Source organism: Rhamphochromis sp. 'chilingali' (genome assembly GCF_963969265.1).
Source record: "Rhamphochromis sp. 'chilingali' genome assembly, chromosome: 18".
Lineage (NCBI taxonomy): Eukaryota > Metazoa > Chordata > Actinopteri > Cichliformes > Cichlidae > Rhamphochromis > Rhamphochromis sp. 'chilingali'.
This window is the reverse complement of record NC_137945.1, coordinates 4,953,635-4,970,598: the sequence shown is the minus strand read 5'-3', so window position 1 is coordinate 4,970,598 and position 16,964 is coordinate 4,953,635. Positions and strand designations below refer to the sequence as shown.

The following is a 16,964-nucleotide window of genomic DNA, read 5'->3' as shown; positions in this document are numbered from 1 at the left end:
TCCTGTCCTGTGTGTCTAATCTTTCTCCATCTCTGAGTGAAGTTAGCTCTCTTTCTTTTCTCTCCCTGTGATGTACAGCAGCTGGACCTTTAGCCAGCAACACACTGTGAGACAAACTGCACACAAACAGTTTGTGTGTTTGCTGATGTTTGTTGATAGAAACGCTGCATTTTAAATTACCTGTTTGTTCAGGTGCTGTGCAAAAAAGAAAGAAGAACAACGTCTCACTTTAACTCCTGACTATGACTCACAGTTTTGCCTCTTTCATCTCTTTTTCTGTTTCATACCCTGGTGATTAGTACACGATCAGGATTGTCTTTCATGTGTTACTTTTCAGGCTCAAATCAGTTTGATGTTTGATGCCCTTAGTGATGAAATAACTCCCCTCAAATTTCTCAAACCAAAAGTAAAAAAGACTGTTTTGAAAATGTAATGAGTAGAAAGTCCTTTTTGTTTGAGGAGTAAAAGTAAAAAAAAAAAGTCAAAAATATTTTAGAGTGTTTGAACAGTCATGAATTATTTTAAAACCAGGTTGGATGTAATGTGTTAGAACTACCAGCAGGTGGGGATAAGAGACCTTTAAGGTGTTTGGTGCCACACTCCACCTTCAGGTTTAAAACTAGTGTTAATGGAGGGAGTTTGAAGGTTGAGTTTGTTCCACGACTGCATTTCACTCACTGCCTCTGTTTGTATCTCTGTCACTGCAGGACCAACATGGAGCGAGAAGTCAGCGCTCTCAGGAGGCCGACAAACCTCACAGAAGAAAGGGAGAGAAAAAACACACCTGTGACGATTGTGGGAAGGATTTTACTGTGAAGGATAAACTGAAGCAGCATCAGGTCATCCACACTGGAGTTAAAGCGTACAGCTGTGACTTGTGTGGAAAGACTTTTCCCAGGAAGGATTCCCTAAAGAGACACCAAGTCATCCACAGTGGAGTTAAAGCGTACACCTGTGATCAGTGTGGCAGAGCTTTTACTGACAGTAGCAACTTAAAGGCTCATCTAGTTACCCACTCTGGAATTAAAGCATACAGCTGTGACATCTGTGGAAAAACTTTCAGCCTGATTGTGAGCAGAAATACACACCTACGCATTCACACCGGACATGATGTGTACTGCTGTGATCAGTGTGGTAAACACTTTACAAGAAACCAGCAGTTACAACAACACATGTTTACCCACACTGAGGAGAGACCTCATAAATGTGACCTGTGTGAGAAGACTTTTAAAGCTCCACGTTACCTGAGACGACACCAACAGATCCACACCAGAAAGAGACTCTCGAAGCGCAGTTACTGTGAGGTATGTATTTATGTTTTTATCTTGTCATTTTAGCCTGACTGTTTGGAACAACTCTGCTCATTAAACTGTGTTAGCATGTTAACAATTCTACTGCATGAAAAGGCTGCATCTGAGGCGGCACAGTTAATCTGCCTCAGATTGTTTTGCAGCAAGTTTCATAATCTGAAAAAAAGACATAAAATCATATGTACAGACTAGAGATGGACCAATCCGATATTATGTATCGGTATCTGTCTTATACTGACGTAAATTACTGGATCGGATATCGGAGAGAAATAAAAAATGTAATCTGATCCATTAAATATCAAAAAAGCACTTCACAAAACTTGCGACATGGCGTAACTCGGCTCATAACCGTAGCACGTGGCAGCAGTATGCATCACGTGATAAAGTGGTTGTGGCGTGCGGGACCTGTCTGCAGTCTGTTTGAGCATTTGGAGCCTTGCTACCAATCCGGCATTTCATCTCCGAGGAAGTTATCCCCGAGAGAAGTAAAGCAAGTGTGTAAGTTCATCTCTGAATGTTTGTAAAGCATTCCTGCGTTAAGCTTAACAACCGATATATGGAGCGACTGCCTCTTCTCTCTCTCTCCCTCTCCTGCTGCTACTTCAATCATGAAACTGCTTAATGATCAGCTGATCGGCTTTTCTGTCGCGAGTCCGTCTCTCTTGTTTGTTTTTGGCCCACTTCGCACCAGAAAGAGGAAACCAGCGGCTGAACAACTGCAGCACGTTTAAGCTTGATAAGCTGTTGTTAGAATTTATTTACGTTCCACACCAGGATCTTTTTCTACGTAGCTGACGCTGGTAACTGTGCAGGGGCTGATCTAGCAAAGTTTAGCCAGGGGGGCCGATAGGGCATTAACAGGGAAAAGGGGGCACAAAGACATATTTTTCTTTCATATTCTCATTTAAAATGTCTAGCTTTTAATAAATAATTATACGAAGCTTACACCCAAAGTTTTAATCTGATGTAAAATGTATAGAAGTTCATTACTGTATATAGTAACTGTTAAGTCTAATATACCCTAGTAAGCTATAGTACTTTTTCCTTTGGGAAGATACCATCTGTGCAGTCTGCAAATCTGTTGAAGATGTTGAATCTATTTAAATGTTCTTGAAAAATAATTGATTTCCTTGCAAGTATCATGAGGTGGAGGGTGGGTGGTTCCCATTTTTTTTGGTTTTTTTTGCTGGGAGTTTTAGAGCCCTATTAGTTAGGTTGCTTACTCTTTAAAATACCAGAATAGGGAGGATGGAGTAGGTTTACATTCATTAGATTGGTCAGTATTGCTGAACTATGAAATATTTTGGGTGCAGTGTATTTTTTGCATACAGGTATAACAGAATAGCTTTAGTTTTTTTTTTTTGTTTTTTTGTTGTTGTTTTTACTTGAGCATGAACTTATACAAAAAGCAGCAAGATATTTAAAAAAACAGCTTTATTGATTAAAAACACACTATATGTCAAGAGATGTTTGTTTTCATATAATTTGATCAGCTTCATGAAATGTGCTAAACGTCTATGTGACTTTTCACCCAATAACCTTGTGATGAATTTATCCAGCTACTGAACCATTTCCTGTTTTTTGAGTACAAATGTAGAAAAGGGAAAGAACCCGTTGCTTTTAGTACACTCTGTACAAAGTGTAGACAGGAAACTGCAGGTTTGCAGAGCATGTTTTTTACAGAAGTGAAACTATAATCTTAAGTGTGTATGTGCTGATTCTGTTGCTCTGAGTGACGTTGTTATTTTTGTACACACACACACACACACACACACACACACACACAGACATGTATAAATGTACCACGCAGGCAGATCGCAGATCTCAGAAGTGACTACCCACGCGTGTAAATACGACTGCAGTCTTTGTGTTTTCTAACTCAGGTGTCTTAGCTGAAGAATTACAGGGTGATTTAAAGAAATCCCCTGTCACTATATCAGATTCATATCGACAGATATCCAAATTTATGATATCGGTATCGGACATAACAAAGTGGTATCGTGCCATCTCTAGTACAGACCCAATATCTGATTTCAACACATGAGGACTTACATGTAAGCTTTAATCTCCAGTTGATCAAATCCCACTGAGCAGTCCTTCCCTTTAAATCTAACCTCTCTTCTTCCTCTCCTGTCCTGTGTGTCTTATCTTTCTCCATCTCTGAGTGAAGTTAGCTCTCTTTCTTTTCTCTCCCTGTGATGTGCAGCAGCTGGACCTTTAGCCAGCAACACACTGTGAGACAAACTGCACACAAACAGTTTGTGTGTTTGCTGATGTTTGTTGATAGAAACGCTGCATTTTAAATTACCTGTTTGTTCAGGTGCTGTGCAAAAAAGAAAGAAGAACAACGTCTCACTTTAACTCCTGACTATGACTCACAGTTTTGCCTCTTTCATCTCTTTTTATGTTTCATACCCTGGTGATTAGTACACAATCAGGATTGTCTTTCATGTGTTAATTTTCAGGCTCAAATCAGTTTGAGTTTGAAACCAAAAGTAAAAAGTCTATTTTGAAAATATAATGAGTAGAAAGTCTTTTTTTCTGTGGGGAGTAAAAGTAAGGAAAATAAGGAAAAGATTATTTTAGAGTGTTTGAACAGTCATAAATTATTTTTAAGACCAGGTTGAATGTAATGTGTCAGAACTACCAGCAGGTGGGGATAAGAGACCTTTAAGGTGTTTGGTGCCACACTCCACCTTCAGGTTTAAAACTAGTGTTAATGGAGGGAGTTTGAAGGTTGAGTTTGTTCCACGACTGCATTTCACTCACTGCCTCTGTTTGTATCTCTGTCACTGCAGGACCAACATGGAGCGAGAAGTCAGCGCTCTCAGGAGGCCGACAAACCTCCCAGAAGAAAGGGAGAGAAAACATACACCTGTGATGAGTGTGGGAAGGGTTTTATTTCCAAGTGTCACCTGAAACGTCATCAGGTCATCCACACTGGAGAGAGACCGTTCAGCTGTGACTTGTGTGGAAAGTCTTTTTCCAGGAAGGGTTCCCTAAAAAACCACCAACTCATCCACAGTGGAGTTAAAGCGTACAGCTGTGATCAGTGTGGAAGAGCTTTTGCTCAAAGTGGCCACCTACAGAGTCATCTAGTTACCCACTCTGGAATTAAGGCATACAGCTGTGACATCTGTGGGAAAACCTTCAGCCGGTTAGGGAACCGAAATACACACCTACGCATTCACACCAGACATGATGTGTACTGCTGTGATCAATGTGGCAAACAGTTTATAACCAACAAACAGTTCCAACGCCACATGTTTACCCACACTGAGGAGAGACCTTATAAATGTGACCTGTGTGAGAAGGCTTTTAAAGCTCCACATTACCCGAGAGTACACAAACAGATCCACACCAGAAAGAGACTCTCCAAGTGCAGTTACTGTGAGGTATGTATTTATATTTTTAACTTGTCATTTTAGCCTGACTGTTTGGAACAATTATGCTCATTAAACTGTCTCAGCTAGGGGTGGGTTTTGATAATTAATTTACTGATTAAAATCAATTCTGGCTTGGATAACGTGACATCAATTCATTAAAATTCTGAATCGATTTTTTTAATATAATTTTATTTTGCTCGACATGCCCGAATCTCAGGTGAAACCTCACAAAATTTTGACAACCACCAAACAGTAAATGAGAGCAGGTACACGGATTCTGCACAAAGACGTAAACACAAAGCGCCGACCCGCAGATCAGAATCAGTGAGATGTCGCCTTTCTCACCCGACAGCACGGACACGGTCGGGGCTGAAGGCTTGCAGCTCACTGATTCTGATGTTTCGTCAATTCTACTACATGAAAAAGCAGCTCTGAGTGATTATTCAGATTTTCATTTCAGTTATGATTTTTGTTTGTTTTTTATTTGCTCTTTATTTCAGGCGATGTTCAGGATAAAAGTGTTGAAGGACTGACTTACACTGTCTTTGTGTCTTTGTTTAGAAGCAGAGCGACACAGATGGATCCAGTTCTCAACCCTGTCATCACTGTGGTGGTGGGAAAGACTTTCGTTGTGACCTTTGTGGAAAAAATTGCAGTCAAGTCAAGTCAAGTAGTCAAGTATTTATTTATTGTCATTGTCAAAGAACAATGAATTTGCGTTTGGGGCTTCCGTACACCCGTAAAAAAAAAACAAAAAAAAAAACAAAAAAAAACCCTTAACCCTTTAGAGCCGATCGGAGCGGGAACGCTCTGTTATGCGTAACTATTTTTAAATCCCAGTAGCTCTGCAACCACGTAAGCTAGCGCAAAAATTTTTTTTGCATATGAAACCGGAGGAGTTGTACTTACATATTGTGCCATCAGCTTGTCCTAGGTCACGGTTTCCTTCCACATAAAGCTTAGCAAAAACTGCATAAAAAGCGCTTGCAGGAACAAAAACATAATATTCCAGAAACACGCTTTGCCGGTCTGATCAGCTGTTCAAAACACTTCCTACGTTGGAATAGACGTCAGCGCGAACTTTTGCATTTCCGCCATTACCTGGCCGAAACCGGAAGTGACGTCATTTTCGCGGAAATGTAGTCTTTTTTGCGATCAGGGCCTCAGGGCCTATACTGCTCTTTTTAAAAGTTATCTTTGACTTTATGACTTTCTGTGTCGTTTCTGGGATGCTTAGGACTCATATTGCACTGCTGGAAATAGTTTATTTTGATGCATATGCTGCTTTTTTGCAAATTTGCACTATAATATTTATTTTCGTTTTTCCTGCAGTGTATAAAAATTGGTGTATTTCAAAAATAAAACTATGAAGACACTCAAAATAAATTTCCTGTGGTGGGAAACTATTTTGTGCAACTTTTTTGTATTTACAGTTTTGAGGGATAAGCCTCTTAAATTTCTCTAACTACAAATATATGTTAAAAAATCAAAAACGATTTTCAATTTTTTTGTAGTTTATTGCACTTTTTTTGCAATTTATGTAATTACTATGCACTTAATGAATACATATTATTAAAATCTGGGCTATAATGGTTGTATTGATATATAGCAACTTGAAATGCTCCCAAAAATGGCTCCACAGCATGTAAAAATATAATATAAGCTCTGGCGGACTTGGTTCTATGGTAGGTCTTAAAGGGTTAAAACCCAAGTGTAAATATTTAACCCAGTGTAACTTCAGTGCAATGAGACAATCCTTAGCAACAACATGAGAACAAGACAGGTAATGTTCATAGGACATTCAGACAAAGAACTGAGAAACATGACAAAATGCAACAATGCAACCCGTTCAATATTATTGTACTGTGAGATATGATGGTTGTCTATTTAAGAAAGAAGGGGAGGGGGGGGGGGGAAGAGAGAATAAAGATATAATGCACCAATGCAAACCAGTTCAGTGCTATTAAGAAGTTGGATATGGTTATTGTCCGTGAGAGGGGGGCAGAGAGGGGAGGGGGGCAGAATTCAGGAGCCTCACAGCCTGTGGATACAGGCTGTTGGCCAGTCTGGATGTTCTGGCCTGTATAGACCTGTACCTTCTCCCTGAGGGCAGCAGGTGGAAAAGGTGGCGCGCAGGGTGATGTTGGTCCCGCAGGATACTGTGCACCTTCAGACAGCGAGTGGGGAAGATATTACTAATCTCTGGCAGAATTGTTCCAATAATTCTGCCAGCTTCTTTCACCACCCGCTGGAGTGCTTGCTGGTTGGCCTTGGTGCAGCTGGGGAGCCACACTAGAAATCCATGCGTCAGGACGCTGCTGATGGCACAGTTGTAGAAGTTCAACATCAGAGATCTGGGAATGTGTGCGCTCCGTAGTCTCCTCAGGTAGTAGAGGCGCTGTTGGGCCTTCCGTGCAACTAAGGTGATATGGTTGCCCCAGGACAGGTCCTCGGTCACAGTTACCCCCAAGAATTTAAAACTGCTCACCCTCTCCACCGCCTCACTGCCAATGAAGAGAGGCAGATGGTTGTTATGACCCTTCCTCCGGAAATCTACAATGATCTCCTTGGTCTTTTTGGTGTTTAAGACCAAGTTATTGTCGTGGCACCATGACTCTAGTTGTTGCACCTCTGTCCTGTAGTTTGTCTCATCGTTGTTGGATATAAGTCCGAGCACTGTGGTGTCATCGGCAAACTTAACAATGAGATTGGACGCGCAGGAGGAAATACAGTCATGGGTGAAGAGGGTGTATAGCAGAGGGCTCAGAACACACCCCTGAGGGGCACCAATACACCTTAAAAAGACATCAACGTAGACACACTGGAGAAGAACTGAAATACTGCAAAGAATGTGGGAGAAGCTTCACCACATCAAGTGGATTAAAACGACATGAACTCATTCACAGTGGGACAAAAAAGCACATCTGTGATCAGTGTGGGTCATCTTTCATTACTGCAAGTGGGCTTAAAACACACAAGTCCACACAGGAGAGAAACCATACAAGTGCAGATACTGTGACAAAAGCTTCTCACAATCAGCTAATCGTAACTATCATGAACGTGCACACATGGAAGGAAACTACAGCTGTGACCAGTGTGACAAGAGCTTCAGGAATCTCAGTTCATACTCCGAACACAAACGATCCCACGTTACTAATAAACTGTTTCACTGTTACCAATGTGCCCAAACATTCACCTCATTGTCTGCTCTGTGCAAACATCAGCGTGATCACTCAGGGCTGAAATCACTCCCATCACTGGATCACAGTGAATCTAAAGAGACAGAAAGATCCTCTTCTGGTTTCAGGGTCAGACTCAAAACCCTTGAGATCAGGCTCCACAGAGTTCAGAGTGAATCTCCTGTAAAGATCTGATGAGGCAACTATGAATGAAAATGGTTCTCTAGTCTCATTTTAAGCTTTCTAAACTGTTCTGCTTCAGTGTTCATGTCGAGTGGTTCGCTTTGTTCCAGCAGTTGGATGAAGAATTTTGAGCTGTGATTTCATTTCCTGTATTTCAGAGTAAAGGCTGAAGTGACAAATGGAAACATGTTTACAGTCAGTCAGATGAACTGTTTTCAGTGGCACAGATGGAGGTTTATCAGAGGAGGAGACTTGGCTGCTCTCCACTCACACTGAAGAGGGTTCCTGCAGCTTATTTAAAATCTGACCTGAAAGTTATGAAAAATTTCCTTGTAACACTTGAGTTACAGTAGCGGGGCTGCTCCGTAATCCAGTTCAATAACACATCTCCTGACATTAAACGTAAGCTTATTTAATAATGTGGATCTCTTTTGTCCAGATTTTTATTCAGAGGCAGCAACTGTGGTAAGAATTGACCCGGATCTTTACAGATCTTACAGTTTAGTATCAAGTTCATTTCCTTGTTGATGCAGAGCCAGAATTTAGATATTTTTAGACAATTCCATAAAAGACGCATGTAAGTTCCATCTGCTGTTTTACATTTGAGAAAAAAGTTTGAAAGATCTTTAAAATCTTTTATTTTTTCTTAAACTTGCTGTAGGTATTAAAACTTATGATTTTGTGTTTAAGATGTCGAAACAATTAATTTTGTGAATTCATTTTTTTAAAGTTGTGGTTTCATTTGCTCAGAGTTCATCAACGTTTTTCTGATACAAGGTGGGATGGATCCATGCTTTTATGCTGTTTAAGACAAATTCTGAAAGCCGAACGTTGCAGAGATTGAGACCCATTAGACCAGGCAGCATTTTTCAATCTTCTATTGTCCTGAGCTGTGGCCTCAGTTTCACTGGAAGTTGAACCCAAGTACGGTGTTCAGCTGTGGACTGGTCCGTGGACCCGCCTGTCCTCCAGGAACACAGGTACACATCCTGGACAGGGAGGAACGCCTGTTTGAGACCAGAGTCAAGGAGACCATTTACATGACAAGGGAAAGACTCTGAATCAAGGAGGGGGCCTAAGGGGACTTTTATTTCCTTTGCAACATCCATTTAAATTTCTATTTAAACACAGACAACAAGTAACTGGACTAAGCACAGTAGGAAATGGTTTGCCCCTTCTCATCAGCAACACCTGGACAGAATTACCCTTGACCTTAAATAACCCTGTACCTACCTCTGCCATAACCAGTACATAAAATGAAATACAACCCTCTAGTGGTGATAAGGACAGGGAAACAAGAAAAATGGCTGAGGCAGAGGACATAGGCTGTGTCCCAATTAAGAGACTGCACGCTTGAAGTACGCATTTTAAGTGCGGTTATGTCACCGCCACGCGACGACGGCTGTCCCAATTTGAAGTGTACTTCAAATGCATACTCCAAATGCGCCGTCGATTTCCCCAAATATCAAGCGTGGTCCGGTGCACGCTTCGTGGTCCCATATATCCCACAATTCATAGCGCGGCGGTGGGTGTGGAGAAGTGTGCCGCAAAATACGGCAGAAGGGAGTGGCCGAAGAGGTTTCTTATTTATTTCCAAACTTTATTGAAATCATAAAGCAAACAGTCAGGCATTCCAGTTCAGTTTGTACAGTAGACATACAAGGCAAATAAGAGTAACAATATACAGTACAATGAAATAAGAAGGATAAATAAATAAAGGATAGAAAAGAAAAAAAGGGGGGGATATGTGACAGACTTCATAACAACTTTGTACTTGAAAGTTGTGACAGCTCATTCGTTAAACATTTCTGAATGAATTTCAATCAGTGATAAACCTTTTTTATTGGAAGTTAATTTAAGAGAGTTTAAGTAATATTCAATTTCAATCAAAAACAAATTAAATGATGGGGTTGAGTTTTGAAATTTACATTTATGTATGTGGAATTTCTCTAATAAGATGGAGCGGCCGAAGAGTGAACTGTCAAAAGTACTGAATATGACGTCACTTATTTATGTGCGAATGTTTAATAAGTAAAGTCAGTCATATATCCACAAACACAACAAGCTGAAAGTCAGTGATTATATATACACACATATATATACACTGAACAAAAAATATAAACGCAACACTTTTGTTTTTGCTCCCATTCCCCACAGGATGGACGTAGAGACCTAAAATTCATCCCAGATACACAATATAACCATCCCTCCCAAACAGTGGTCACAAATCAGTCCAAATGTGTGGTAGTGGGCACATCTGCCATATTGAGATAATCCATCCCACCTCACAGGTGTGCCACATCAGGATGCTGATCTGACATCATGAGTAGTGCACAGGTGTACCTCAGACTGCCCACAACAAAAGGCCACCCTGGAATGTGCAGTTTTGTCTCACAGCAAAATGCCACAGATGCCACAAGCAATGAGGGAGTGTGCAATTGGCATGCTGACAGCAGGAATGTCAACCAGATCTGTCGCCCGTGCATTGAATGTTCATTTCTCAACCATAAGCCGTCTCCACAGGCGTTTCAGAGAATATGGCAGCACATCCAACCGGCCTCACAACCGCAGACCTCATGTAACCACACCAGCCCAGGACCTCCACATCCAGCAGGTTCACCTCCAAGATCGTCTGAGACCAGCCACCCAGACAGCTGCTGGAACAATTGGTTTGCACAACCAAACAATTTCTGCACAAACTGTCAGAAACCGTCTCAGGGACGCTCAACTGCATGCCCGTCGTCCTCATCGGGGTCTTGACCTGACTCCAGCTCGTCGCCGTAACAGACTTGTGTGGGCAAATGCTCACATCCGATGGCGTCTGGCACGTTGGAGAGGTGTGCGCTTCACGGATGAATCATGGTTCACATTGTTCAGGGCAGATGGCAGCTGAGAATGTCCCAGTTCTTGCATGGCCAGCATACTCACCGGACATGTCACCCATTGAGCATGTTCGGGATGTGCTTGACCGGCGTATACGACAGCGTGTACCAGTTCCCACGAATATCCAACAACCTCGCACAGCCATTGAAGTGGAGTGGACCAACATTCCACAGGCCACAATTGACAATCTGATAGACTCCATGCGACGATGTGTTGCACTGCATGAGGCAAATGGTGGTCACACCAGATACTGACCGGTTCTGGGTCCCCAGACCCCCAATAGCGCAAAAAACTGCACATTCCAGGGTGGCCTTTTGTTGTGGGCAGTCTGAGGTACACCTGTGCACTACTCATGATGTCAGATCAGCATCCTGATGTGGCACACCTGTGAGGTGGGATGGATTATCTCAATATAGCAGATGTGCCCACTACCACACATTTGGACTGATTTGTGAACCACTGTTTGGGAGGGATGGTTATATTGTGTATCTAGAATGAATTTTAGGTCTCTACGTCCATCCCATGGGGAATGGGAGCAAAAACAAAAGTGTTGCGTTTATATTTTTGTTCAGTGTATATGTATATATATATATATATATATATATATATATACCGTATTTTCACGACCATAAGACGCACTGTGCTAAAAGGTGCAGTCTCAGTTATGTGTGCCGTTACTGTATTTAACACACACATAAGGCGCACTGGATCATAGGGCGCATACAAGTACCGTATGCGTATTTAAAAATAAAGCGGGAGCAAACCTGAGTTCGGTACTCACATTTTTATTACCAGTAATCATCATCATCAACAACACACAAGCATACAAGTGTGCGTATTTAAAAATAAAGCAGGAGCAAAACAAAGTTTGGTACTCACATTTTTATCATCAATCAAACCCATCGAAGTCCTCATCCTCTGTGTCTGAATTGAACAGCTGCGCTAAATCTCCATCAAACATTCCAGGTTCACTTTCTTCACTGTCAGAGTCACTTTCCGTGCCGTGCGGCTCCTCGGAAATGATGCCGGCTTTTGCGAAAGCTCGAACAACAGTGCCAGCAGACATGTTAGCCCAAGCATCTACAATCCATTCGCAAATTGTGGCGTAACTCGCCCGGCGCTGCCTTCCACTCTTTGTGCCAAGCACAACAGTAAAAGAAGACTTTTCATACCCCGTTGTGCGTATCGCTACCGTGCTGGTCCCCTTCTTCTCCACAGTGTGACTCACTGGGATGTCAAAAGTGAGCGGGACCTCGTCCATGTTAGTGATGTGGCTGGGCTGGATGTGTTTGCTGCAATAGGAGCGGAAGATGGCCAGCTTTTCCTTATAATCCGCTGGAAGTTGCTGCGCTACCGTAGTCCTGGTCCGGATGGAAAAATGGCACCATTTCATAAAAAGTGAAAGTGAAACTGCTTTTAGCCGAATGGTGACCGTCGAAACGCTTCTCCTGCTCGTTCTTTGCTCGATGATCCACCGCTCGAGTCTTTCCTCCAACTCGGCCACACTTCACCCTTTAGCGTTCTCATGGTGTTCTCTACTACGTCCTCATTACAACACACAGGGCGCACTGCGCTATAGGGTGCGCCGTACTTTTTGAAGAAAATCTAAGACTTTTAAGTGCGCCTTATGGTCGTGAAAATACGGTACATATATATACATACACATATATATACATACATACATACATACAGTGGGGCAAAAAAGTATTTAGTCAGCCACCGATTGTGCAAGTTCCCCCACCTAAAATGATGACAGAGGTCAGTAATTTGCACCAGAGGTACACTTCAACTGTGAGAGACAGAATGTGAAAAAAAAAAAATCCATGAATCCACATGGTAGGATTTGTAAAGAATTTATTCGTAAATCAGGGTGGAAAATAAGTATTTGGTCAATAACAAAAATACAACCCAATACTTTGTAACATAACCTTTGTTGGCAATAACAGAGGTCAAACGTTTACTATAGGTCTTTACCAGGTTTGCACACACAGTAGCTGGTATTTTGGCCCATTCCTCCATGCAGATCTTCTCGAGAGCAGTGATGTTTGCAACACGGACTTTCAACTCCCGCCACAGATTTTCTATGGGGTTGAGGTCTGGAGACTGGCTAGGCCACTCCAGGACTTTCAAATGCTTCTTACGGAGCCACTCCTTTGTTGCCCGGGCGGTGTGTTTTGGATCATTGTCATGTTGGAAGACCCAGCCTCGTTTCATCTTCAAAGTTCTCACTGATGGAAGGAGGTTTTGGCTCAAAATCTCACGATACACGGCCCCATTCATTCTGTCCTTAACACGGATCAGTCGTCCTGTCCCCTTGGCAGAAAAACAGCCCCATAGCATGATGTTTCCACCCCCATGCTTCACAGTAGGTATGGTGTTCTTGGGATACAACTCAGTATTCATCTTCCTCCAAACACGACGAGTTGAGTTTATACCAAAAAGTTCTACTTTGGTTTCATCTGACCACATGACATTCTCCCAATCCTCTGCTGTATCATCCATGTGCTCTCTGGCAAACTTCAGACGGGCCTGGACATGCACTGGCTTCAGCAGCGGAACACGTCTGGCACTGCGGGATTTGATTCCCTGCCGTTGTAGTGTGTTACTGATGGTGACCTTTGTTACTTTGGTCCCAGCTCTCTGCAGGTCATTCACCAGGTCCCCCCGTGTGGTTCTGGGATCTTTGCTCACCGTTCTCATGATCATTTTGACCCCACGGGATGAGATCTTGCGTGGAGCCCCAGATCGAGGGAGATTATCAGTGGTCTTGTATGTCTTCCATTTTCTGATGATTGCTCCCACAGTTGATTTTTTCACACCAAGCTGCTTGCCTATTGTAGATTCACTCTTCCCAGTCTGGTGCAGGTCTACAATACTTTTCCTGGTGTCCTTCGAAAGCTCTTTGTTCTTGGCCATGGCGGAGTTTGGAGTCTGACTGTTTGAGGCTGTGGACAGGTGTCTTTTATACAGATGATGAGTTCAAACAGGTGCCATTCATACAGGTAACGAGTGGGGGACAGAAAAGCTTCTTACAGAAGACGTTACAGGTCTGTGAGAGCCAGAGATTTTCCTTGTTTGAGGTGACCAAATACTTATTTTCCACCCTAATTTACGAATAAGTTCTTTACAAATCCTACCATGTGAATTCATACTTTTTTGCCCCACTGTATTATGTGGTAAGCCTTGTATGACTGCAGACGAGTCAGAACACTTACAATCTTTGTAACACCAGCTAGATAAGGTGTAGTTGATTAAGGCCTAAAGCCAAGTGGATTGAGCATGGGGGAAAAAATAAATTTTATTTCTATAGTCTAGAGATGAAAGATTTGTTATTTAATGGCTTTTTGGATTGTTTAAAAAATGAAGAACTATCCCCAACAATGAAAACAGGATTAATAACCTTATTGCCCAAACCAAACAAAAATTTACAAGTGCTACACAATTGGAGACCCATAACACTTTTATGTAATGATTACAAATTATTAGCCTTAGTATATGCAAATAGGATTAAGAGCATCTTAAACAAATTAATTGATGAGTGCCAATCAGCGTTTATTAAAGGAAGGCAGATTCATAATAGCATAAGATTAATATTAGATATGATTGACTACCGATCCGTTATTAATTCAGAAAGTTTAATATTATTTATTGACTGTTTTTTTTAAAGCATTTGATTCAATAGACCATAATTTTTAATTTAGATCTTTAGAACTTTTTGGATTTGGAAACAAATTTTGCAAAGTGATCAAACTGTTCTACAAGCAGATTTATAGTTATGTTTCGCTCAATCCAGGCATAACACCTAGGATAGACGTATTCCGTGGAATTCGACGGGGTTGCCCAATTTCTCCAAAATTATTTATTCTTTGCACTCAATTAATGGCTTACCTCATTGTGAACCATTCAGACATCGAAGGAATAAATATTTTTGATATTGAACTTGTTAGAGGATTTTTAAGTTTTATTGTCATGAAATGCAACTGAGTTGTACTGATAAGTGTTTACTATTTCTGCTTATGCAAACGTCTTTCTATCATGAACTCTCTGAACAGTCACATCACAACACCACAATGAGTTGTGAAAACAAGCTGTTATTGTTAGATTAAGTTCCAGAAACTGAATGTAATTAAAATTTTTTCTAAAGCTTCAGGCTTGTGTCTGAATCTAAAGAAGTGTGAACTTTTGCCACTTTATGATTGTTTGGAAAATAGCATGAGGACGATTCCAGTGAAAAATAAAGTCAAATATCTAGGCATTTATTTAAACAAAGACATCAACACTAGAGAATCAAAAAACCTAAAAGACAAAATTGATGGTATGTCCAAAACGCTAAATCATTGGTTAACAAGAGATATTACAATTTTTTCTTTTTTTTTCTTTTTTTTGTCCCATTTGGATCTTTAGCCATCAGAATTGTTGTCTTAAGGCCAAGAAAGATGCCAAGCGGATTTATTTTACCAAGTGGATCATCATGGCCTTGCCATATTGGTCCATTTGATTGACCTTTATTATAATTATGTATTTATTTTAATTTCGGTTGCTACAAACAGGACAGGCATGACTGGGGGATAGGACAGGGAGAAAGAGTGAAAGAAAGAGAGGGAGAGAAAGAAAACCAAAGGGGAGAAGAGACGGTGAGAAAGGGGGAAGAAAGAAAGAAAAACAAGCCAGAGGCCCCAGAGTACGAGGACCCGAGGAGGACCACCAAAAGGGGGGGGAACCGTGCCACCCTCCTGGGAAGAGCCGAGTAGAGTCCCAAACGAGAGGTCACCCAGCAGCTACGGAGCAGAGGCCAGAGGGGGTTGCAGTGGCGTGCCCGCGAGCTCTGCCGGCAGCCAGCTGTGCCAGAGAGGACCGAGCTTCAGGCCCAGAGGCCAGAGGACTGAGGGCACCCCACCCCCCGGTAGGAGCCCAGCCGGGCCACAGGCGCCAGGCCCCGCCAATCGGCCACCAGGAGTGAGCCGGTACATACATGAGCGCCCAGCCCCAGTCGACAAGAACCACCAACACACCAACATCTGAGGGCATCATCCACCGGCAAGGAGTGTGGTGAGGGGAGATAGGCCTCCGTCCTTTAGAGGGCCCAAGATGTACCCAGAGAGGTTGAGTCTAAGACCCAACCTGACATATAGACACAGACGAACAGGCGCACGCGGACACAAACATGCATTCCTACCCCCATATACACAACCAAATACTCGGCACTCACCCAACGTGTAGACAGACACAAGTAGACACTGCACAGACAGTCACACTCCCCAAACATACTCTATATCCCAGGTCCAGGTGCCCCCAGAGGGGCAAGCCGCACCTAGACCCAGGAGATGTTACCCTTGTCTCTGGGGTGGAGGCAAGCGGACCACCTCCTTATCTGCAGTAGCAGGGAGGGCCCGCATCCCAGACCCCAATCTGACGGCCAGCACCTCCTCCCAGCCCCCCAGCCCTGATGGCTAACAGAAGCGGGGTGAGTGAAGACCCCAAAACCTCCCTACGCCCGCTCATATGTAGTGTTGCTGTGTGCTGTTCTAAAGTGCCTTTAAAACACAGGAGAGCACATCCCGGACCCACCCAGGGGCAGCCAGGCTACCAGGCCAGTAACCAACGTCCGCCAGCACAGACCCTGCCCCATCTCCGCTGTACGCAGCCACAAGAAAAACACCATCTAAGAGCCACCAGAGCCCCTAACCAGGTCATGGCCACATCCCCCGGGTTAGGCCCTCCAGGGAAAACGTCCCTAGGGACTCCCCAGACGTCCTAAGGCCGTCCCTACCCCCATATCAACTACAATAGCGAAGGCAGGACCAAACCATGACACCCCACCCCCACTAGGTGATGGAGCCCAAAGGGATTGATCAAATGTGATGGCAGAGGCTGTATCAAGACGAATGTGATCTATTAGAGGGTTTTTATATTGGTTACAATTAAGATTATTTTTATTTTTCCAGTTAATGAGGACCATTTTCTTTGCAATGCATAGGGCTGTAAAAACAACGTGTTTATTTCTGCAGTGACCTCATCCAAGT

At 42.6% G+C, this 16,964-nt stretch overlaps 1 protein-coding gene across 7 annotated transcripts in view; it reads left to right on the top strand.

The window, feature by feature from the left end:
• The window catches only part of LOC308386423 (uncharacterized protein), a 99,606-nt gene that overhangs the window by 21,223 nt on the left and 61,419 nt on the right, over positions 1-16,964 (top strand). For 5 of the 7 annotated variants that reach the window (XM_080865936.1, XM_080865933.1, XM_080865930.1 and 2 more), the window contains one exon: positions 708-1,304. In XM_080865936.1, coding sequence (XP_080722062.1) covers positions 708-1,304 — 597 coding nt within the window. Of the gene's footprint in view, positions 1-707; positions 1,305-4,108; positions 4,706-5,257; positions 6,083-16,964 lie in introns of those variants that run through there. The other 2 variants (XM_080865935.1, XM_080865934.1) reach the window with 2 other exon arrangements.